This window comes from Protopterus annectens, chromosome 4.part0, assembly GCF_019279795.1.
Source record: "Protopterus annectens isolate FY-2018-M chromosome 4.part0, PAN1.0, whole genome shotgun sequence".
Classification (NCBI taxonomy): Eukaryota; Metazoa; Chordata; order Ceratodontiformes; family Protopteridae; genus Protopterus; species Protopterus annectens.
Window position 1 is genome coordinate 1,738,339,461 of NC_056733.1, and position 24,984 is coordinate 1,738,364,444.

At 41.3% G+C, this 24,984-nt stretch overlaps 1 protein-coding gene across 2 annotated transcripts in view; it reads right to left on the reverse strand.

Moving 5' to 3' along the window:
* Positions 1 to 476: 476 nt before the first annotated feature.
* Positions 477 to 24,984, reverse strand: part of LOC122799999 (sialic acid-binding Ig-like lectin 11) — a 426,334-nt gene continuing 401,826 nt past the window's right edge. For both annotated transcript variants that reach the window (XM_044069452.1, XM_044069451.1), the window contains one exon: positions 477 to 917. In XM_044069452.1, coding sequence (XP_043925387.1) covers positions 765 to 917 — 153 coding nt within the window. In that variant the 3' untranslated portion in view covers positions 477 to 764. The remainder of the gene's footprint in view (positions 918 to 24,984) is intronic.

The window sequence follows — 24,984 nt, forward strand, 5'->3', positions numbered from 1 at the left end:
ATCTGATCTTGGCTATTCACACCCATTTCTCAACCACTACTCAAACCTCTGTCATCTAGGCCACAGGCAGAGCTTTAGCTTACTGAAACAAGGCTGTCATGGAGTTCTTCATCTTTATGTTTTCAATACAAAAACATAGTTCTGAGCTGATATAATGCTGGTTATATTTGAAGCAATTTGAAACTAATCATTGGACATGTTATTAATTAAGAATAATTAAAAATGGCCAAATATAGTACAGCACTTGCTCATATAGTTGTGTATATGTGTGTATGTGTTTGTGTGTGTATGTATGATATATATATATATGTATATATATATATATATATATATATATATATATATATATATATATATATATATATATATATATATATATACATGTGTGTGGTTGTACATATATATATTTATTCACACACACACACACACACACACACACACACACACACACACACACACACACACACACACACACACACACACACACACACACACACACACACACACACACACACACACACACAGAAACATAGAAAGATAATTTTTGTGGAATGTGCAAGGTACATATATACATAGAAATCTATTGGCAGTGAGTAACAGAAGTCTTTGAGTCACTGTCACAGATACATAGTCACCAGTTCATCTGATCCAAATGTAGTTATTGAAATATCACTGCAGAAACCTCTAAGGATATTTCTTCATGCGCAGTAAATGACAAGAGTCAGCACTGCAATGATTCTGCATCAGCAGGCTAGCGTTCAGGGTCATTTGAAGGTCACAGTTGCATATTCTATCATACTTATTGATGCATCTTGAATTTGTTTGTTAGTCTGTTGTTGAGGAAATGCAATATTTGCATAGACAAGGCCTTCTTCTTCAAAGTTTTTAAAGTCATTTGCAGTTTCTGACTTTGATTCCTGTAAAAAAAAAATATTTACAATGAATGACATGTTTATGAAAAATGCAGCGGTATACAGTGAAGAATAGAAATACAGCTTTTGATGAAAAGTGAGAGCTCTGTGGACCATCTAATTTACTCATCAGAGCATAAGCAACTGGTCCTGCAAATCTAATGACTTATCCTTCCCCAGGACTCAGGACACTGCCTGTCCAGAGCAATATCGCAGTCAAATAGAGGCCAAGGCAGCATAACTGACCCGCTTCCCCCACCAACAGCCATTCCAATGTCCCATTACATGAGTCTCTCTCTCTCTCCCCCCAGTTATCATGAATATTGTCCAAATCCTATCAGTGTTGCTATTTTCTTCTGTAGTTTTACAATGATTACAGAGATCTGGATTTAACATAACACTTTTATTTCAAATTTCTTATCACAAATTCTAATGGCCATTTGCTATGTAAAACAAAATAGCCTGGCATTGAAAACAGACTTAGCATGAACAACAACAAACTTCACTTCCCTTAAAACTCACATTCATTGAAAATGCATCTGGCCAGTAGAATATTAAGTGTACACTGGGCCCTGAGCAGAGCTAGTAAGGGAGACAGCTAGAAAGGTGCTTGGTATCACATCAGGACAGAGGAAGGACGATAAGGAGACATGGTGGTGGAATGAGGAAGTACAGGAGAGTATGCAGGCAAAGAGGTTGGCAAAGAAGAAGTGGGATTGTCAGAGAGATGAAGAAAGTAGACAGGAGTATAAGGAGATGAGGTGCATGGCAAAGAGAGAGGTGGCGAAGGCTAAGGATAAGGCATATGAAGAGTTGTATGAAAGGTTGGACACTAAGGAGGGAGAAAAGGACCTGTACCGATTGGCTAGACAGAGGGACTGAGCTAGGAAAGATGTGCAGCAGGTAAGGGTGATAAAGGATAATGAGGGAAACATACTCACAAGCGAGGAGAGTGTGTTGAGGAGATGGAAAAGAGTACTTTGGGGGGTTGATGAATGAAGAGAATGAGAGGGAGAGAAGGTTGGATGATGCAGGGATCGTGAATCATGATGTACAATGGATTAGCAAGGAGGAAGTAAGGATAGCTATGAAGAGGATGAAGAATGGAAAGGCTATTGGCCCAGATGACATACTTGTGGAAGTATGGAGGTGTTTAGGTGAAATGGCAGTGGAGTTTTTAACCAGATTGTTTAATGAAATCTTAGAAAGTGAGAGGATGCCTGAGGAATGGAGAAAAAGTGTTTTGGTACTGATTTTTAAGAATAAGGGTGATGTGCAGAGCTGTGGTAACTACAGAGGGATTAAATTAATCAGTCACAGCATGAAGTTATGGGAAAGAGTAGTGGAAGCTAAGTTAAGAAGGGACGTGATGATTAGTGATCAGCAGTATGGTTTCATGCCGGGAAAGAGCACTACAGAGTAGTGCACTACAGAGAATGTCAGAAGGAGTTGCATTGTGTTTGTACATGTGACAGCCGATGTCTGTGCTGTGACAGAAACCTGGTTCAAGGTCCTGAGAGCACATCAGGGATCAGGTCTTAGAAAGGAGACCCACACCTCAAGACTGGTGGCAACGTCGGAGACCATCCAGGTGCAATTAACCATAGGCAAGACTGCTCTGCAAATTGTAGCATGTTACAGGCCACCCTCACAAACTCAGGAACCTCACATGGCCTTCCTGAAAACACTAGAGGATAAATGTATCACCAAACACCATCATACTAGGTGACTTCAATTCCCTAATATAGACTGGGAACACTACTCAAGCCCAAACACCCTAGCCCAAAAGTTCCTGGAATTCATAAACTCAAATGCCATGGAACAACTAGTCACCATCCCACAAGAGGAGATAACATACTTGATCTCATCATAACATGGGAGCACAATGTTCAACATACCCCTCACTGGTGAGATCACAAACTAATCTCGCTGGAGGTCCTCATCCCACCCACCTGAAATAAAAAGACCACAGTAAAGAATTTCTCAAAAGCCGACTTCACACTTCTAAAGACTAGTGTGATCTCTTTAAGGCCCCAGCGGAAAACAGTACTCAAGCCACTGAATCACTTACAAATGCCTTCTACCAGCACCTGCAGGACTGCATGGATAAGGCAATCCCAAGCAAAACAAAGACTCTTTGTACCAAAGGCAAGCGTCCAGTCTGGTGGACCCCAGCCATAAACAAACTCTACAACAAAAGGAGGAAGCTACTACAAGATAGAGCAAAATCCTTCAAAGGTAAGACACCCTTGATCACTATAAGTAAAAAACTAAGAGCTCTCATAAAATCATCCAAAGCAAATTTCGAGAGAAAAATAGCTAAAGACTCAAAAGACAATCATAAGGCCTTCTTTAGCTATGTTAGAAACCTGGGAGGAAATTCCCAGATATGCTCAGAACTAGTTCAAAATGATGTGAAGATTACTGATCCTACAGACATTGCCAACATACTGGCTGACAGGTTCAGTGCAAACTCCCCCCCCTCCCCCCCAATAGGAGAGATATCTATACCAAACGATTGCAGCCCCCCAAACATCTCCAGCGCCCAAGTGAGAACTGCTCTCCAAAGCAAAAAACACAGCATCCATGGGACCTGATGGTGTCCCCGGCTGTGTGCTCCATGAACTCAATGAGGAATTAAACCCACAGCTAGGACAGCTGTCTAATCAAAGTCTTACCTCTGGATCGCACCCAGGAGTGGCGCACTGCAACTGTGGTCCCACTTCACAAAGGCGGTGCCTCCACCGACCCTGGAAATTACCGGCCCATTAGCTTGACAAGCCTTATCTGCAAAGCCATGGAGAGGATCATAATGGACCTCATAAATAAAGACATAGGGAATTTGCAGACTTTGGATCCAACCCAGTTTGGCTTTGTCAAAGGCAGATCATGCCTTTTAAACTTGGTTGACTTTTTTCAAACAGTCACCAAAGCCATTGATGAGGAAAGGCAGTCCATACAGCCTACCTCGATCTGGCTAAGGCCTTCGATACAATACCCCACTCGGGTATCATTGAAAAACTCATCAGCTTAAATGTTAACCCATACATCACAAGATGGGTTGCAAACTGGCCGAGTGACAGAACCCACAGGGTCAGAGTTGCTGGAGCCATGTCAGACTCAAAGCCTGTCACAAGTGGTGTCCCACAGGGCTCAGTCTTGGGCCCACTCTTGTTTGGCATCTACTTTTCAAGTACAAGCAAACACAGGAGGGTTACGGCTGACAAAGTTTGCAGATGACTGCAAACTGGGCGCCATAGTAGAAAACGCATCTGACACAGATATCCTTCAGAAGGGTCTCACAGAAACGGATAACTGGTGCCAGAGCCACGGCCTAAAGTTAAATGCCAAAATGCATAGTCATACCCTTCGGGAAAAACAAGGTTACCCCTAGCTACCAAATAGGTGGCAATCCACTGAGCACAGAAGAAGATATCAGGGACCTGGGGACCCAGGTTGATAGTAGTCTGTCATTCGACACCCATGTAGCTAAAGTAGTTAGGAAGACCTTCTACATTGCCCACCTTATCATGAAGGGATTCTCATCTAGATCAAGGGAGGTCATAGTCTCCCTTTACTCATCATTCATCAGACCAATGATTGAGTACAATGCCCCATTCGGAATGTATCTGACCCGACACTTGCAGCAGCTGGAGAGGCCACAAAGTTCCTCACCAAAAGGATAAAGGGTCTCAAAATCTGTCCTATGCTGCCCGACTGAAAGAACTCCAGCTCTATTCAGTCGCCACGCTTGCTCAGAGGTGACCTTTGCCTAACATACAAGGCCATGTCAAACCCAGATTTGATGAATATGCTTCACCTCAAAAAATCTAGATCCATCAGAGCCACAAGAGCGGGAGACTTCAACCTCAACACGGCTATTAATAGGACGTGCTGGAGGGATAGATTCATCACCCAAAGACTCCCTATGCTGTGGAACAAAATCCGGTATATGTGAGGCAGAGCACCTCGCTGGCCTTGTTCAAGAGAAATCTTGACCAATGGATGGGAGATCGCAGATATATCCCAGGGATTACCTCAGTGTCACTGCTCGACAGAGGCACAGCAAAATAATGGGTATAGTTCCCCATACTAAAGGGGTGGCGTAAGCCACAAAACGATGGGCTAGGCTTGTAAATGCCCTCGGGCAGATAGCCTAGTATGAACCTACAGATGCGATGTTTGCTCTGAGAGTATTGATGGAGAAGTACAGAGAATGTCAGAAGGAGTTGCATTGTGTTTTTGTAGACTTAGAGAAAGCATATGACAGGGTGCCTAGAGAGGAGTTGTGGTATTGTATGAGGAAGTCAGGAGTGTCAGAGAAGTATGTAAGAGTGGTACAGGATATGTACGAGGGTAGTGTGACAGCGGTGAGGTCTGTGGTGGGAGTGACGGATGCATTTAAGGTGGAGATGGGGTTACATCAGGGATCAGCTCTGAGCCCTTTCTTATTTGCAATGGTGATGGACAGGTTGACAGACGAGATCAGACAGGAGTCCCCGTGGACTATGATGTTTGCAGATGACATTGTGATCTGTAGTGAGAGTATGGAACAGGTGGAGGAGATCCTGGAGAGATGGAGATATGCTCTAGAGAGAAGAGGAATGAAGGTCAGCAGGACTAAGACAGAATATATGTGTGTGAATGAGAGAGAGGATAGAGGAATGGTGAGGATGCAAGGAGTAGAGGTGGCGAAGGTGGATGAGTTTAAATATTTGGGGTCAATAGTTCAGAGTAATGGTGAGTGTGGAAGAGAGGTGAAGAAAAGAGTACAGGCAGGATGGAGTGGGTGGAGAAGAGTGTCAGGAGTGATTTGTGACAGACGAGTACCTGTAAGAGTGAAAGGGAAGGTCTGCAAGAGGGTAGTGAGACCAGCTATGTTATATGGGTTGGAGACAGTGGCATTGACAAAAAGGCAGGGGTTTGAGCTGGATGTGGCAGAGTTAAAAATGTTAAGATTTGTACTGGGTGTGATGAGGTTGGACAGGATTAGGAATAAGTATATTAGAGGGTCAGCCCAGGTTGGAAGGTTTGGAGACAAAGCCAGAGAGGCAAGATTACGTTGGTTTGGACATGTGCTGAGGAAGGATGCTGAGTATAGTGGGAAAAAGTTGCTAAGGATGAAGCTACCAGGTAACAGGAAAAGAGGAAGGCCTAAGATAAGATTTATGGATGTGGTAAGAGAGGACATGCAGGTGGTTGGTGTGACAGAGCAAGATGCAGAGGACAGGAAGAAATGGAAACAGGTGATCCGCTCTGGCGACCCCTAACAGGAACAGCTGAAAGAAGATGACACTGGGCCCCGAGTTGTTTTCAAATCATGGACATCCCTGCATACATTTTTAGGACTATGCAACAGTAAACTTGTCTTCCCTTGAAACTTGCATTCAAAATGCATCTGGAGAGTGTGGCGAATTAAGTCTACCTTGGTCTCTGGGCTGTTTTCAAACTATGGGCACCTACACACATTTTTAGGAGTATGCATAAATACATGTGTTATCTGATTCATCTTCTTGATTGTTTTAAATTACATTTCTGTTTAAATTAGCAACATTTGTTAGAGTGTATATTTAAATTTGTAGCTTTGAATATTCTTTTCAGTAATTGGTAAAGCACAATATATGTACCCACAATAGCAAAAGTACCCATTTCATAACACTTCAACCATAAAAAGCTACTCAGACTGCTGTCATTATAATCCATCAATATCCTTCCTCAACAATTATGGCCACTTTATTGAATGTGTAAGCATTACAACTGATTGTGATAAAATGGTCACAGTAAATTATTCCAATTTACTTTGCAAAAATGCATACTAGTCCTTCAAAGACAGACTAATGACTTTTTAACTTTAGCTCAGCAGGATCAGTGATTTTTTATACACAGGCATTCCCCAAACTCAGTAATTATAGTTACATTCTTGAATATATTCTTCTCCTCAGATGTCTCTCTCAAAAATATTAATAACTATAATATTTTATTTATTTAACATTTGTATACCAGGAAAGTCCGACTTGGAACAAAGCCAACTTTCAGTGGAGGCCCGTGGAGAAACACTCCAGATGCATGTCTTTGTAACGTAGGAGGAGACTGACGTACCCAGGGAAAACCCACATGAATGCAGGAAGAACATGCAGACTCCACACAGGAAGAAGGTACTGCAAAAATATATCACTAAAATGTAACACTTAGGTTAATAAAATGTAACATTTAGATTACTAAAATGGCACATTTTAGATTGTATTGCACAATCCACACATATTAATAAATAAATTCATTATTTTACACAATGAACAAAAGAAAACAATTCAGGATAATATAAATACTGTAATAGCTTTTGTTCAACAACCCACTAATCATGCAAAATCAAACATATTAGTGCATAGAACATGCTATTTTTTTCAAGGGGGGGGGGCTTACATGCTTGCAGGACATCTACATCTCACTTTTCACTTCTTATGTCTTTTCTGCCATCAGGAATAGCTCTTCTACATACCTCTCAACCTGGAAACATCAAAAATTTGGACAAGGCCCATGAAAAATAGGTACAAATCTGTACGCTGTTTAACATAAAATTTGCATATATAATTATGTAATCCCACTCGCTCCAGTGGAATTGTGGGATACCGACTTTCAAATGCAAACTGAAGAGCAGACAACCAAAATATGGCACCAGACCCTTGCAGCCATTCCAGTGTCCCATTACCTGGCTATTTCGCCCCATTTACCATAAACACCAATGTGTGCATACTGTTTTACTCCTGCAGTGATTTGGATTTTATTTTTACATAGCACAATGCACAAACACCAATACACATCTGTTAAAGCAATACTGTCTCACAATGAAAATAGAATTGGCATTAAAACTTCTCTGCCCTTGAAACTCTCATTCATTAAAATAACATTGAAACCTACACCACATCCAAAGATAATGGATCTGGCCAGTGGTGGATAAAGATTACCTTTAGGCTGTTTTCAAATTATTAGCCACTTGCACACAAAACAAGAAATATAAATGTGTTTTGATACATCTTACTGACTTTAGTAAATTATATTCCTTGTATATAATAGCACATTTTAAATGTGTTTGAACATTTTTTCAGTAGGCAATGAAACCTATGCATGAACCAATAATGACAAAACTGCCCAATTCAGAACATTTCCATCATAAAGGTCTACACACACACACACACACACACACACACACACACACACACACACACACACTTAAGTGTTTCACTGTATTTAAGAAAGTGCAGCAGTACCCAACTATACAATTAATGGAGACAATTCAGGTCAGGACATGTACTAGATTAATGAACAAAAACTGAATTATCACAATTAATACATTTAATGATACTGTGAATATGCCGACAACCTTAATACTAGTAAAGATACTATAATTATTGCTGCAGCCTCAATGCAAAAAGTGTCAAACTGTTCAGTATGCAACTTATTATGAGACCAACTCAGATTTAAGATACCAGTAATAACAGGTAATATCCGGCTGAGTATCCTGTGCCCATCATATCACACAAAGAACTTCAATAATACAAAAAATAATCAAACTGAATCAGAGCAATTTAACATTTCAAAATAAGGTAACTTCCAATTCCTACACATGGAGAGGACTAGGCAGTTTAACATGTGACAAATATGAGATGACTTCATACTTAAGGTTTCAAACTTGTATTTGCAACACAAATTACAGACCTATTTACTTTTTGTTGACTCAAGATTCTATTTATAATGAATGATTACATGTCATTATAGCACATTTTGATATGTGCAATAGAGCTCTATTTAAGTACAGAATCATTCATAAATGAAACAGTTTGCAGTATCCCTCATTTGTAATGACTTAAAGCCTTATAAAAGTTGTAATGCGTCTGTCACAGGCAACTTAGTGAGTACCAGCTCTTCGGAAGAGACCAATACAAGAATGGCTGAAATAGTCAAAGCCTCAAATCTAGGCATCAGAAGATACTTTAATTTAAGCTCATCTCAGGCTCTCATCTGAAGACCAAAACACTCTGAAAGTTAAACAATTTTACTTTCCATGATGCTGATAATACATAGGCATCGAAGTTCTACCCTTCCACTTTAAAAGGGAAAGTTGCCTTTCTATTCAAGAAAATTAACAATCTGACCTTGCACAGCCTACAACCTGCATTTCCTACAAAGGGCATTGACATTACTGCTCCCATTTGTACTTGCGTTTATTTATCCAAGACCTGTTCTCGCTCGTCGTCGGTTTGCCTGCCCTGATGTTTCTCGGCTGGTCTGCAGACTGCAGTTGTATTCTCTCATTTCTCTGCCCCTGTTCTCACTTCTCGGTCGTCCTGTCCTGATGTTTCTCGGCTGCTTTCCTGGCAGCGGCTTGAAAATACTGTATGTAGCACAAAACAAAAGTTTCTGCCTGGCAGTGCCTGCACAGAAAACGTTTCTTACCGCGCCAGCTTGTAATTCAAATCCAGCCAGCCGGAAATGATGATGCGAGCTCCTTGAGCTCAAGTCCGACTGGCTGGTAGCCTGACGGTGCTGACGTCATCGCGCACGTGATGACATCAGTGCCAACAGCGCGAAAGTTTAAAAAAAGTTAAAATAAATCGGAACTGAAGGGGTGCCACTCGGGAATCGTGGCACCCCTTCATTTGGACCCCAAAACTCGGTAAAAAACGAGTAATTCGGAACGGTTGAGAGGTCTGCTCTTCTATCTGACATCAGTCAGTAAAGGTTTGACCTATTTGAATGGCTAATAATACTGTATTGTTGCAGCATACACCCCCAGAGACAACAGAGACAGTTCATGGGCAAATAGGGGCATATATAAGTTAATGAATCAGGCCCCTACCAGCCATACCAATATCTTATTATTTGACTGTTTCTCCTCACTTATTGTAGCTGGTTAAATTAGTGCCCTGGGACAGTGAAATGAATCAGTGCCCCACTCCCTCAGCTCTTCTAGTGAAGTCCAACAAAACAAAAACAGCGCTTCACTGCAATAAGACATAACTGATCATCTTATTATAGTTAGACCTACACAACCCACCTAGCAAGAAAAAAGAAAAAAAAGGACATTCTTTCTACTGGCACACCAACCAGATGGCTAGATGCATAACACCCCTCTCTCCAGCTCTAGCCATTCAGGTCTAGTTTCTGTGCCCTGACCCCTCCCCCCTTAACTTATTTTATTTAAAAAAAAATTCTTCTTTTAAACTGTAGCAAACTGTTTATTACAAATGCAACAAAGCTCTCGTGTTTTAGATATAAAAAAAATTTTTAAACTGTAGCAAACTGCTAGCTACAAATGTAGCTAACAATTGATACAGTTTATACCCTGCCTGCACGAAGCACTACAGTGCTCATGTTTTAGTTTAAAAAAAGGGATTTTTTTTTTTACTTTTAAACTGTGGCAAAGTGTTTGCTACAATGTATCCAGCAGTTGCTACAGTTTAGACAACACACAGAGTGCTACAATGCTCAGGTTGGACCACAAATGCAATACTAGTTTTAAAAGGCAGTATTGTATTGTAGAGCAATCGGGATTGGCTTGATCAAGCCCCCAGACATGTTGTGCCTGGGGTTGTTGCCCCTCTAGCGTGTCCTAGCTATGATACTGTACTGTCCAATCCTATCAGGGTACGTACTATTTTCTTCTTTACTTTTACAATCATCACAGAGATTTGGATTTTATTTAAAACTTTTATTTCAGGTTTTAGATAAAACTGCTGACAGTTATTTTGTAAACAAAACACTCTCACATTGAAAACAGACTTAGCATGAGCAACAGTAACCTTCACTTTCCTTGGAACTCATATTTAGTGCCAATGCATCTGGAACCCATTAAACTACAAGAAGCATGTTAGGATTCATACTTAAATATCATTTAGTGAAGTACTATTTAGCTTCACAAGTGATTTTTGTTTTTTTAGAAGTACTAGTTAGCATCTATGTGGAGGGTGCAGTAATTCAAACAGCAAATGTAGAAAGTATTTGCTAAAAGCCTGGGACAGCCTACTAGACACAAGCATTCCTTGTTGGGAGCAGTCCGGTAATACTCTCTGGTGAAGTAACTTGGCAAAGTCACATTTAAGACAAATGAAGGCAGAGAAAATCAAACCATGTACTACAGGAAGCAGTTTTTTAACAGCTCGAAGCCTTACACATCTGCATTAAATATTAGACAAACTGTTGCAGGCCAAACTACACAGCTATGTAACTATGTAACTCTATGACTGACATTGACAAACTGTAATCCTCAGTGATTTATAAAACAAAAGAAAGCTAAAGGAGGCCTGGAAGTTGGTGTGGAGGATTATGGTTCATAGGTTCATAGGTGTGTACTAGGCTAATGGCCCTGGAGCCTTTATAAGCCTAGCCCATAGAAGTGTCCTGGCATCATGCCCCTTGACATTAGTTCCCAGTGCCTGTATCACGTAGAGCCACTGGAGTGATCCTAGGGGTGAACTTTCTATTTCCCATCCACTCATCAAGATTTCTCTTTAAGAGGGCCAGTGAGGTGCTCTGCTTGACATGTATGGGAAGTCTATTCCAGAGCATGGGCAGTCTCTGGGTTATGAACCTGCCCCTCCAGCACATTCTGTTGATTGTGGTAATGAGGTTGAGGTCTCTGGAGTGTGTGGTGTGGAGGGATTGGGATTTCTTTAGATGTAGCATTTCTAACAGAGCTGGGTCAGACATGGCTTTGTAAGTCCATCAGAGATCTCCTCTTAGTAGATGATATGAGACTGAGAATAGCTGGAGTTTTTTTGAGTCTGTCCCTGTAGGATGTGTTTAAGGCCTAGGATCCTCTTCATGAGGTACTTTTGTGGCCTATCCAGCTGTTGCATGTGTCGAGTGAGGTACATGTCAAATGAGATATTAAACTCAATGACTGGCCTAATGAGAGAAGAGTAGAGAGCTCTTGCCTTCCACAGTTGAAGTTCAGAGCTTGATTCTGAGTGAGTCACTTAACTACAAATTACACACATACACACACGCGCACACATATACACACACACACACACACACACACACACACACACACACACACACACACACACACACACACACACTCTCTACTCTGTCTCCTGAGACAGTATGTGGACTAAGTGTTTAAAGCAATGGAACACTGCCAAGCCAGGCCCTGGACAGCTGCCTAGGTTACCTTGTGCTGGTTCTGGCTCTGAGCCTGCTCCATGCCATGCCCAACTACCTCTTTAGAAAGATTTGCTCAGTCCCTCACTATCTTTTCTGTGAAATAATATTTCCTCAAATTGCCTTGGCTACTCATCCAAACAGTGAACCCTCCTGTTTTCATATACCTAATTCTGAAAGAACTGAGGATTCCAGAAATAATTCTGAATATTCAAAATTTTCTTGTGTGTCCTTGTCGCATCTTTTTGCATGACTATACATTATTGCAAAGAAACTTGGTTGACAGACAAAGAGGGGTTTCAGTCCCACCCACTGTCTGCCAATATGATGTCAAGCTGGCCCACAGACTGGGATTTGAATGTCATCTCTGCCAAATGACTGCAAAGTCACTGTGACCAGTAGGTGAGAGTTTGAATCTCACCACTAGTAACCACAATGAAAAATGTTTCTCTAGACCGTGTTTATGGTGCCTGAATCTGTTCCACTGCCCACTAATAAAAGTATCTTTAAACTAAAAATCTAAAATGTAATGGCCACCAGTCATATTGTCTCCTGAGTCATATCACTTGTACTGATTAAAGCATACATTGAATCTATCAAGATTCAACCCTTTATCCTGATCTTGGGTGACTAACTATCCAACCATAGATTGGAAGAACTAACCATGCCAAAAACACAAAAGCCCAGACATTCCTTGATTTCATCAATGCAAATGCCTTGAACCAGCTGGTCAACAGCCCCATAAGAGGTGAAAATATCTTGGACTTGGTTTTAACCAACATGAGTAACCACTGCAGCATCCCTACATTGTCATCCTCCCTGTTAAGATCCGACCACAAAGCGGTCACTTTTAAAGTGACCATCTACCCCAGACTTCCTCCCTAGCTACCATTAAACAAAAAAAAACTTGTCCAAAGCTGATTACAACCTCCTGGGGGAATATATAAACAGCTTCACAGCCCCCTCTCCCTCCATAGGAAGTGGCACACATGTCCAAACCTACACCAAAGTACTATACAAGCATTTATATAGCTGCATGGAATCAGGAATACATGACAGGACAAAATCATCCTCCTCAAGGAAGAGTAAACCTGTCTGGTGGACATCTGCAATAAAAAAACTCTATAATAAAAGGAAAAAAATTGCAGCCCAGGACCAAGAAAGAGCATGTGCCTAATTGGAAACAATCTCTCCTTAGCCTGAACAAGCAAATAAGAGCAGTAGTAAAATCCTCCAAAGCAAACTTTGAGACCTAACTGGCCACATCTAATAAAGGCAATCATAAGGCCTTCTTCACATATGTCTGCAATCTCAAAGGAAGCACTCAGATCTTCTCAGAACTGGTGATCAAGGACACCACATACACAAACTCTGTAGATATAGCCAACCTGCTGGCAGACAGTTTCAGTGAAAACTTCACCCCTCTGTCCCCCATCAGTAAATCAGGACATCCCCAGCACCTGCCCCCCTCTCCTTATCTCTAAGGAGTAAGTCATCACTACCCTCTCAAAGGCAAAAAAATACAGCTTCCATGGGATCCAATAACATCCCAGGCTGCATCCTACATGATCTCAGGCAGAGACTTGCAGCACCATTAGGCACCCAATTCAGCCAAAGCCTGAGAACTGGCTCTGTCTCAGCCAAGTGGAAGACACCCACTGTCATTCCTTTGCACAAAGGTGGAGTGTCCACCGATCCAGGAAATTATAGACCCATCAGCTTACCTAGCCTGATCTACAAGGCCATGTAGTGGATTATCATGGACCTCATTAACAAGGACATTGGCAACCTCCAAACACTCGATCCCACACAGTTTGGTTTCATCAAGGGGAGGTCATGCCTGTTAAATTTGGTCGACTACTTTGAGACAGTCAACAAAGCCATGGGCAAGGGGAAGACGTTGAACACAGCCTACCTTAACCTGGCTAAAGCTTTTGATACTATTCCCTACTCTGGTATAATAGATAAACTCTCTCAACTAGGCATCAATCTGTATGTAAAGAGATGGGTAGCAAACTGGCTCACTGATAGAACTGATGTCAAAACAGAGGAAGCCACCTCAAGCAGTCGACCCATAATGAGCGGTGTACCTCAGGGATCAGTCCTGGAGCCTCTGTTGTTTGAGATTTACTTTTCTGAGGTGCAGGCCAAAACCATGGCTGACCAAGTTTGCAGATGACTACAAGCTGGTCACGTTCATCGATTCCCCTAGTGATGTGGACATCCTCCAAGAGGGTGTCACCCAAACAAATGACTGGTGCCAGAAACATGGCTTCAAACTGAATACCAAAAAATGGATTATCATCCCCTTTGGGAAGAGTGATTTCTCCATAAATTATCATATTAATAACAAAGTCTTAAGCATGCAATCAGTCATGAGGGACTTGGGCACCCAGGTTGATAGCAAACTGCCTTTTGACCACCATATTGCCTCAGTTGTATGGAAAGCTTTCTACATGGCCCATCTCATTAGTAAGGGTATCTCATCCAGGGACAAGGTGGGCATAACATCCCTGTATTCTTCCTTTATAAGACCCATTATTGAGTACAATGCCCCTTTCGGCATGTACCTCACAAAGCACATGCAGCAGCTGGAGAGATCACAGCGGTTCCTCACCAGGAGAATCCAGGGCCTCAAACATCTACCCTACACAGATAGGCTAAAGGCACTATCCCTCCACTCAGTCTCATACAGAGAGGCATACAAAGCAATCTGAGATCCCATCTTGATGGGACTGCTGCATATCCACAAGTCAAGCTCCACTTGAGTAGCCCGTATGCACAACCTCAACCTGGTCTGTGACATCAATAAGACATGGTGGTGGGATAGATTTGTGTCCCAGACACTCCCTCTTCTGTGGAATAGACTCCTTCACGTCAAGCAGAGTACCTCATTAAACCTTTTTAAGCGCAATCTGGATAACTGGATGGGAAACAGAAAATACATCCCTGGGATTCAACCTGTGTTCCTGCTGGACAGGGGCATTGGGTGCTGACTTGTCAGAACATGGGTTAAATTCTTCACTAGGCTTTTAAAGGCCTTAGGCCCAATAGCCTAGTAACTTCCTATGATACAAAAGATGCAAGCAAATATGAATCACTTTATTATCTCACTACATGCAACTCTGTAACAACAGCATGCAGAAAATATGTACTCTTGCCAGGACTACAGGCCTATATTATCCACACCTAAAAATATTGAGCAACTCACTGAGTAGACTCATTGGTCTAGCTCCCCAACCTCTTTTTTATCACTATTTCTGATTTTCAGTCCTTCTACTGCTCACTTGCTCACAGTAAGCTATACAGGCTTTTAATAGTCACACACACACACACACACACACACACACACACACACACACACACACACAAAATCAAACTCACATACACATATAGGTTTCCAGATACGGCTAGTAATAGTCTATAACACTACAGCTGCCTCTCCTATCCCAAGGTAGATAACTGCACAACCTCAAGGATCTATGCTGGGGGACCTCCCAGTTATTGTTTTACTCTTGTAAGAAAGCCCATTAATTATAAACAGAAATGACAGTGTGCAGATCAGTCTAGTCAATGGATGTGAATGCCAGCAGTTTGTGACTATTTATCAATAAATATCCTTTTATCAGTTAATAAATACATTAATAGATGACCGGTCACAAGCTTGTTAAAATGAATAAATAAAAATACTTAAGAAAGAATGAGTTAAGCAAAGCAGTTAAATGGTCATTATAAAGAGAAATATACAACCGTGCAGGGAAAGAGAAAATTATCATTTTGAGTAAGTAGATCTAAAGAAAGAAAACATCTATTTAAAGCTTAATTTTCCTGACTATTTTTTCTTGACTGGAAGAATTATTCAGGCCTAACTGTACTAGATCAGTTTTCAAAACATTTTAGGCATAGACAACTTTTCAGGAAACAACTCACAAATCTGGACATCACAGCAGCAGGATAATTTTTTTTTTCTTCAGCTGCCTGGAGCCAGCTGCTGTAGCTCTCCTGCATCTCTTTTTCTCACCCTCTCTTATTTTCATACAGAAACCACAGATGCTACTGATGAAATCCTCACAATTATATAGCAAGCAATCTGTTTTCCCTGCCGTGGTTAGCTATTTCCTTAACTCACTTGTGGCTATAGCCGTACCTTAGTATTGCTCCATTGGCACCTACAGCACAGTGTCATCTTAAAGAGACCTCTTCCCCATGCCTAAAGCTCCACAGTCAAATGTGTGTGTGTGTGTGTGTGTGTGTGTGTGTGTGTGTGTGTAGGTGTGTGTGTACATGGTGGTGTACATGGTGCTGGAGTAGTGAATAAGGCTTGAACAAGTGGCAAACCTAGTCCCCCTACCTTGAGATTTGTGGCAAACTACAGGATTTTTTTTGTGCTTGAAAATGTTGCGGGATTTCTGTGGTTTACTTTTCTGTTCCCTTGCCTATCAGCATTTCTGCATTTGTGTCCTTGTCTTGGCTGTCTCTACATGTTCTCCCTTAAAACTTAAGTTATAAGAGCAATATTTAAAAATTGGCTTATTTTTGGGCTTGTCACACTTCTAGTTCTATATGTATGGCTTTGTCCAGATTTCTTCTTGCCTGTGAGAGAGTGATGAGTGTCAGAGCCATGGTTATTAATAGATATACAAATTATACAATTACACAGAAGTTAATCATACAAGAAATAATTATTTGATAATAATACTACAACGTACAATCTAAATCTAGTGATAAAATTAATAGGTTAGGTGGGTAATTAGGAAAGTTGCAGGAGGAAACAGAGGAAAAAGAAGATGGAGTTTTGCAAGTGTTATGGTGTGGTGTGGGAGCAAGAGCTGGGATACTAGGATAGATGTGAGTGGAAGAGATCTTTTTAAATATAAAATGGTGGGGGGTGCTTAATGGAAGGTGGAGGTGGTAAGCCAAAGGCAAGGCAGAGGAAGATTTTGCCTGGGGACTAATTGGTTTATATTATATAATTCCTTTTGATTTGTTTGGATGGATGTACTCTTGCAGGAAGAAGGTTTAAAGGGCTGGGATGAAAGGGAGGGACGTAATGATTTTGTCGGTAAAAACATGCGGGTTTTCTTGATATTTAACTGTAGGTACACCAGTTCCAGGAGTAGATTATTTTTGTCTAGAGATGTGGAATTAGGGGATGAATAACATTAATTTGGTTTTAGAGGCATTGAGTGCTAGGTGATTCCTTCATCCATTGCTCAGTTGTGTTGTAAAAGCATAAATCATTTATAAATATATTTAAGAGAAGGGGACTCGGTTAGAGCCCTAGGGTACTAGTAGGAGTATTTTAGAAATGAGAGGTGTTTTTTTTTTCCATTTGACTGCTTGAGATCTAGAGATAAGTAGCGAGGAGAGAACCAGGAGGGAGGAGGAGAGATGGGTAAAGTTTAGTTAGCAGGCTGTTGCTATGATGTGGTCTCCATGTGTGGGAGTTAGTAGGTGATTATCTAAGAGATGTGGGAAGGAGTAGTTGTGGATACACTTTTCTAGGAGTTTGAAATTAGTAACATTGTGTTGTTGTTGCCTTTTATGTGTAGAGGTATGATCTTGGGGTACTATACATTCTTGGATAGAGACAGTTGATTAAAAATACTAATAGAGGTGCGATTACTTCAGCAACTGCCAAGAAGAAGTAAAGGGATGTTATGGGACATTGGAGCATTAAATCATGAGAATTTCTTTATAGTAGAAGTTGGGTATAGGTTTAAATGAGAAAAAAGGAGGGCAGATGAAGCTGATGAAGTAGTAGGAGGAGTGGAGGGATGGGAGTTAGTAGATGGGAATGAGGAAGTAGTAGCAGTGTAGTGGTGTTAGAGAAAGATGGGCGTAATTTGGAAATGGATTCAATGAAAAGAGTTAAATTAGTCTTGGTCAGGGGTCTGGGGTAGGGGTATCTGGTTTGCTGGGGTTAAGTAGAGTAGAGATACCTTTCCAAAATTTCTGAGGGTTTGATTTTATTAATTTGAAGTGTGGAAAAGTAGTTTGTTCGGTCTAAGATTATGGGCTTTTTACCTTATTTTTTATATTCATTGTAATAAAAGGACAGGATTACAGTATTTTCAGAAGCTCATTACATTTTATTGCAGACCAGTGTCTTATAGCAGTGTCTGTGTGTTAGTACACTTGTAGTTGGGTCAGGGTGGCTTTAATGGTATATGGTAAATAAGCATTGCTACCTTATTTCCCTGCAACAACTAGCTCCACACTGAAGTCTAGCTCCAATAAAAACACAATAGCTCTGGTGGGTAAATGTACTCTGTAGTAATCAAAAGGCAAATGTTTAAAATAACTACAGCTTATGTGCAAACACAATAGGTAGTGATGAAACAATGCTCTGCTAAAATGCTTTAATGCTCCACAATGCTGAGCTGCAGATCAGTTATCACTGGCTACCAGGATTTCACCACTTCAGCAGCTCAAGCACCGCCCGTTCTCAGCAACCTTCCCAGAACTAATTTGTCTGACCAGAATTATTGGTGTGTGTGTTTAGGAGGGAGCATAGCCCCCCTCAGCTGTGTTTTTTTTTTTCCCATATTAAAAAAATTGGAAGTTGCTTTCAAATGAGACATTTCAGTTTTAGATGTCATGTCATTTAGAAAAATGCATACCAACACAAATCCTGTTACTCTTGCAATTTTCTAAGTTTCTGAGAGCCATATTTATAATCTGTCCCTATTTATTTTAGGCTTTGTCCAGATTTCTTGCACTAAGGTTGAGGCCTTGAGGGTATGGTATGTTTGTGAGAAAGTGAAATGCCCAAGTTAGAGTTAACAGGTGGAATTTTCAAGTGCATTTTCAAGGAACTGTGAGTTTTAAGGGAAGCTAAGTTCACTGCTGCTCATGCCAAGTCTATTTACAATGTGCAACTGTTTTGTTTAGCAAATGGTATCTCTATTGTGGTATAACGTTTTAAAGCTATGTTAGTAGCACCACAAGTAGAATACTTGCATCTTAATGTAAAGGCTTGAGGTTCTATTCCTACAGCATATACATTTGTATGTTGCAGTCCTCAGGATGCCCTCCTTTGGATGAGATGCCTAATAACTATGAACCTGTTTTCAGCTTGTCATCCATTTTCTATTCGCCTGGCTGCCATTTTTTTAATTTAACATAGGCAATTTATTCTTTGACGGCAACAGGCACTGAATTTGTAAATGAAACACTGAAATATACAGCAACAACATCTTCATTAGTTTCAGATATCTTTAATGTGGAATTATTCAGATTACTTTTACTTCAGCAGAGTCACTCAAACAAGTGCTGCTGTATAATACAAGGGATATAATTCAATTATATATTATAATTAATACAATCAGGTAAATCTAATAACTTTTGTATGGCCCTAACGATTGTGCAAAGGCCTATTCCTTGAAAACAGTTCAAAGGTAAATAACCTGCCACTGGCCAGATGCATTTTCTTTGAATGTGGGTTTCAATGCTGTCTCATTGAATGTGAGTTTCAAAAGTAGAGAATGTCAAGTCTGTTTTCATTGTAAGACTGTTGCTTTGTTTAGGTTTAGTAAATGTCTCGGTGTTTGGGCTATAATGTCTGAAATAAAAGTTGTAAATTAAATCCAACTGCCTGTAATCATTGTAGAACTAAAGCATAAAACAGTGTGCACACAGATTTGAACAGTGTCTACAGTAAATGGGGGGAAATAGCCAAGTAATGGGACACTGGAATGGCTGGTGGGTGGACTTGGGCGGGGCTGTGTTGGCAGGGGGCGGGGTGAGCTATGTGGGTGGGGCTCTGGGTTTGCACCCCCCTGCAAAAAATCCTGCGGGCTCCCTTGTCCACAGTGCCCTCATAAGTTTAAACACACTGTGCATTCTAATGCATTTGCACATGCAAAAAAGGGTTTAGTGAAAACTGCATCTGCGCCCATCAAAAATGAAAAGTAAAAAAAAGATAGTTCCCATTGAAAAGTTTTCAGTAAATAGTGCATTACGCCTGTACAAAAAGCAAGCAAAGTACAGCCAACTGAGGTACTTTAATACTAGCTTATACATGTATAGCACTCACAGTACATTGATATATAAGCAAATGTGCTGTGGTTACTTTTTCTTTATTTATTTAACTCTTAAAAGTATAAATTTGAACTACTTACCGTCTCCATTTTAGGGCAGTTGGAATGGATACTGGCAGTGTCTGAAAGTAGACTTCTTACAATGCAATTGATTTCTGCACTGTGATATCAGACATCATGGAGCAGAAACCAATCATATCACGAGATGTCTATCATCGGGAGGGACCCTCCTCCTAGCTGCCACTTTTGTGGTTTACAACACTGTTGGAAAAGAAAGCCATGCTGCCTCTTAGACCTACGTTTTTATTTTCAGGATATTTGGAGTTGTACAGGTGTAAAAGTAGACAAATCTTTCTACAAAATTGGAAGGAAGTGGCATGAATTGTTTTAACACTTGGTAGAAAAGTGCCAATTATTTATGTTTGAATCACATTGTTATATCTGCTGGTATGTAATTTCCAGCATTTTCAACTTCAAATTTTTACTGTGAAGAAATGTCTGAATAGGGATGTGGAGCCTGATTTCTTTTTAGGAGCAAGGTTTTCTGGAACATATTTTATTTGCCAAAAAAAAAATACTGTCTGTAATTTTACCAGGGATGAGAACCGTTTATGCAAGACAGTACACAGTGGTTTGGTAAGTGTTCCTCATGCTGCTGTAAGTCAAATTTGGTAAGCCTCCAACACCTGTTTCTTAATTTCAAGAAGTTTGTTGTTTTGAAGGTGTATCAACAGCCAAATATTTGTTCTAGCATGGCAGTTCATTTACAATTACACCATTTTGTGAAAATTGCTTGCTATTTTAATTTTTATTAGGTTTGCATGTGGCTGTAATTGATTTTGTGTGTGTGTGTGCGTGTGTGTGCGTGTGTGTGCATGTGTGCGTGTGTGCGTGTGTGCACGTGTGTGTGTGCGCGTGTGTGTGTGCGTGTGTGCGCGTGTGTGCGTGTGTGTATCTATATAGATATAGATATTATTGTACTAACATTAGCCCAAATATTGACATTCTTAATGTCGACATGGCAAACATCAACATGCTACTAGTTATGTGTCAAGCTACTATTCATGTGTCAATCTTAATGTCGACATGGCAAACATCAACATGCTACTAGTTATGTGTCAAGCTTAAAAATGGGTGTGCTTGCATGCTTTTCACATCATACAGCACTGCAAGGCTACAGGTAAAGTATTTCAGGTGCCAGAAAGTCTGCTTTTCAAATTTTCCCTTAGAACTAGCTGGTTTCTCAGTAGTAGCACTAAAATCTGAAACCCTGTGACTAGCACTTTCCCTAGAACCTGCTGGAAAGCACTAGGAAGCCTTAAACTGATACAAGCACTCAGCTCTCTTTGTTAATAAGGAGAAATTAATCGTTGGCACTAAACAGCCTATAATTGCAAAGTACCTTGCAAAGGTAAGGGAAAACAGCTCTTGTACTTTACAAAAAAGCACCTAAACAGGTATGTCCAAGGGTCAGCTTCTGGTGATTTCTCCTGTCCACCTGGTGAATCTGGGCATACTGGGGCAATGCGGCAACTGCCTCATGTACACAGACAACCCTCTCCTCCTACCACCCAACACTACAACCTGAGAGAGATGTACTTACATAGCCAAACTGGAAGCAAAGCTCTCTCCAGCCAAGATTGTGCTAGACAGTCAAGAGGAGAAGGTTAACACCAGCACTACACCTCAAGCAACACATAGTCCTTCAAAACCCACACCATCAACACCCACACATAGCAACACTAAATCCACATATGCAGAGGCCCTTAACATTAACCTGCCCAAGCAACAAAGATGTGGGAAGCTGAAACGCAAACAAACACCAGTCACAACCAAAGTGATACATAGCTCACAACACCAGTGTGCCACCCAACAACAGCCCCTAAGGCAAGACAACATACCCAACACTTTAGTCATAGGTGACTCTATAATCAGGCACACTGATGTCCCAGTCACCAGGCTGAACAAGGAGAAAATTACAGTCAGCTTCCTGTCGGGTGCCAGGATCTGCCACATAATGCATGCACTCAAGTCACTCCACAACAACTACAAATACGACTCTGTCATTGTCCATGCTGGAGTGAATGACTTGAGACATACCTCCCTGGACTACATGAAAAGAGACATGGAAGAGCTCTCAGATCATGTGGCCCAGTCAGGTATGACCTTAGCCCTGAGTAGCATCCTGCCTTCAGCCAGAATGATACCACAGTACAAGGACAAAATGATTGACTTCAACAATTGGCTAAGTTTCTGGTGTCATTCAAAGGGGATCCAGTATCTTTCTGCCTGGGATGACATGATCAACAAACCATGATGCTTTGCCAGAGATGGTCTGCACCTGTCGCCCCTGGGATTCGGGTTACTGGCTAAAGCTCTTGCCACCCATATAGTGCCTTTTTTAGGCGAGGTTCAAAGGACAAAACCATCACCATAACAGATACAAGCATGCAAAATCTGAAGGTAATGCTACTCAATGCTAGAAGTTTAAACCTCAAAATGCACTCTCTCAAGGCACTCTTAAAAATGGAGAACATCGATATCTGTGCAGTAACTGAGACCTGGTTCAAGACTCCAGAGAGCACCCCTGCAATACCAGGTTATAACTCTTACCACACTTTTCGGCCACAAAACCAAGACCAAAACACTAAAGGTTGAGGTGTGTCCATATTCACCAGGGATAGTCACACCTCCAGGCTAGTTGCCCAACACAATGCATCCGAAATTCTCAGGTGCAACTAACACTAGGTAAGACTGCAATCCAAATTGTAGCTTGCTACAGATCTCCCACCATGCCCCAAGATTCTCACTACACCTTTCTAAACATACTGGAAAATATTAAGATACAACCAAACACCCTAATACTGGGTGATTTCAACTACCCTGCCATTAACTGGGAAAACTACTTGGGTATCAGCACCTTTTCCCAATGGTTCTTGGAATTCATAAATTCCAGCGCCCTGGATCAACTAATCCATTGTTCGACCAGGAGCTCCAGTATCCTAGACCTGGTCATTACCAACACGGGAGATAGATGCTCCACACCAGTGGTCACCCCCTCATTGGTCAGGTCTGACCATAAGCTAATCACCCTTGACATCCACATCCCATCCCCACCCCCCAGTATGGAAACCTCCGTAAAAAACTTCTCCAAAGCCAACTTCATGCTACTCAAGTCAGAAGTGACAAACTTCATGACACCCATGCAGACAGGAGCTGAAAGTTCGACTGCTGAATCCTATACTAAGGTACTGTACGAGCACATCCAGTCATGCATGAATCGTGCCATCCCAAATCGAACCAAGATGCTCTCCTCCAAAAAAAGGAAACCAATCTGGTGGTCCCTTGCCATAAACAAACTATACAACAGAAGGAAGAAACAGTTGCAGAAAAGAGGAAAATCCCAAGATGCAAACCACTCCCTTACCAACCTCAGTAAGAAGCTGAGATCCCTCATAAAATCCTCCAAAGCTAGTTAGGAAAATAAAATTGCCAAAGATTCCAAAGACAACCACAAGGCTTTCTATAGTTATGTCAAGAATCTAAATGGCAATGCTCAGATTTGCTCTGAGCTACAACAGAATGGCATTAAATATACTGAACCCTAAGGATATTACCAATATCCTGGCAGATTGATTTAGTGCCAACATCACCCCCCCTCTCACCCCCTAAAGGGCCCATCTCAATACCAAAAGATTGCCAAATTCCAGTAATCATGGCCACACAGGTAGAAACTGCACTCTTCAAAGCTAAGAATACAGCATCCATGGGAACAGATGACATCCCAAGCTGTGTACTTTATGAACTACAAAATGAACTGGCACCTCACCTAAGTGTCATGTTTAATCATAGCCTCATCTCAGACTTCGTGCTTACTGAGTGGTGCACAGTTACAGTTATCCCACTCCACAAGGGGGGATACACCTTGGATCCCAAGGAACTACCATCCCATCAGTCTGATGAGCCTGATCTGCAAGGGCATGGAACGCATTATCATGGAACTTATAAACAAAGACATCGGCAACCTTCAAACACTGGACCCCACCCAGTTTGGGTTCGTGAAGGGCTGATCTTGTCTCCTGAACCTGATTAACTTCTTTGAATTAGTCTTCAGAGCTGTGGACGAGGGTAAGGTGGTCCACACAGCCTATCTGGACCTTGCCAAGGCCTTCAACACCACCCCCACTCTGGAATCATAGATAAATTTACTAAGCTGGGCATAAATTCCTACATCACTCGATGGGTTGCCAACTGGCTTACTGACAAAATCCAGGCTGTAAAAGTAGCCAACTCCAAATCTAGCTCCAGACAAGTGACAAGTGGAGTACCTCAGGGTTCAGTCATTTGACTGTTCTTGTTTGGCATCTCCTTCTCTGAAGTACAGGCCAGCACTAAGGGACTCTGGATAACAAAGTTCACAGATGACTGCAAACTGGGAGAGATTATTGAATCTCCAGATGATGTGGATATTCTACAAAGGGGCCTTACAGAAACAAATGCTTGGTGCCAGAGCCATGGGGTCAAGCTTAATGCCAAGAAATGTATAGTTATCCCCTTTGGGAAAAAAACATGTACTCATGAATTACCACATAGGTGGCAGTACACTAAACACCAAAAGTGTGATGAGAGACTTAGGGACACAGGTGGACAGTGGTCTCACCTTCAATAACCACATCACCACAACAGTCAGGAAATCCTTCTATGTGGCACACCTCATCACTAAGGGCTTTTCATCCAGAAAAAAGGAGATCATTGTCCAACTGTACTCATCCCTCATTAGACCCATTATAGAGTACAACACCCCTTTTGGTATGTACCTCACCAGACATCTGCAACAGCTGGAAAGGCCACAGAAATACCTTACTAAAAGA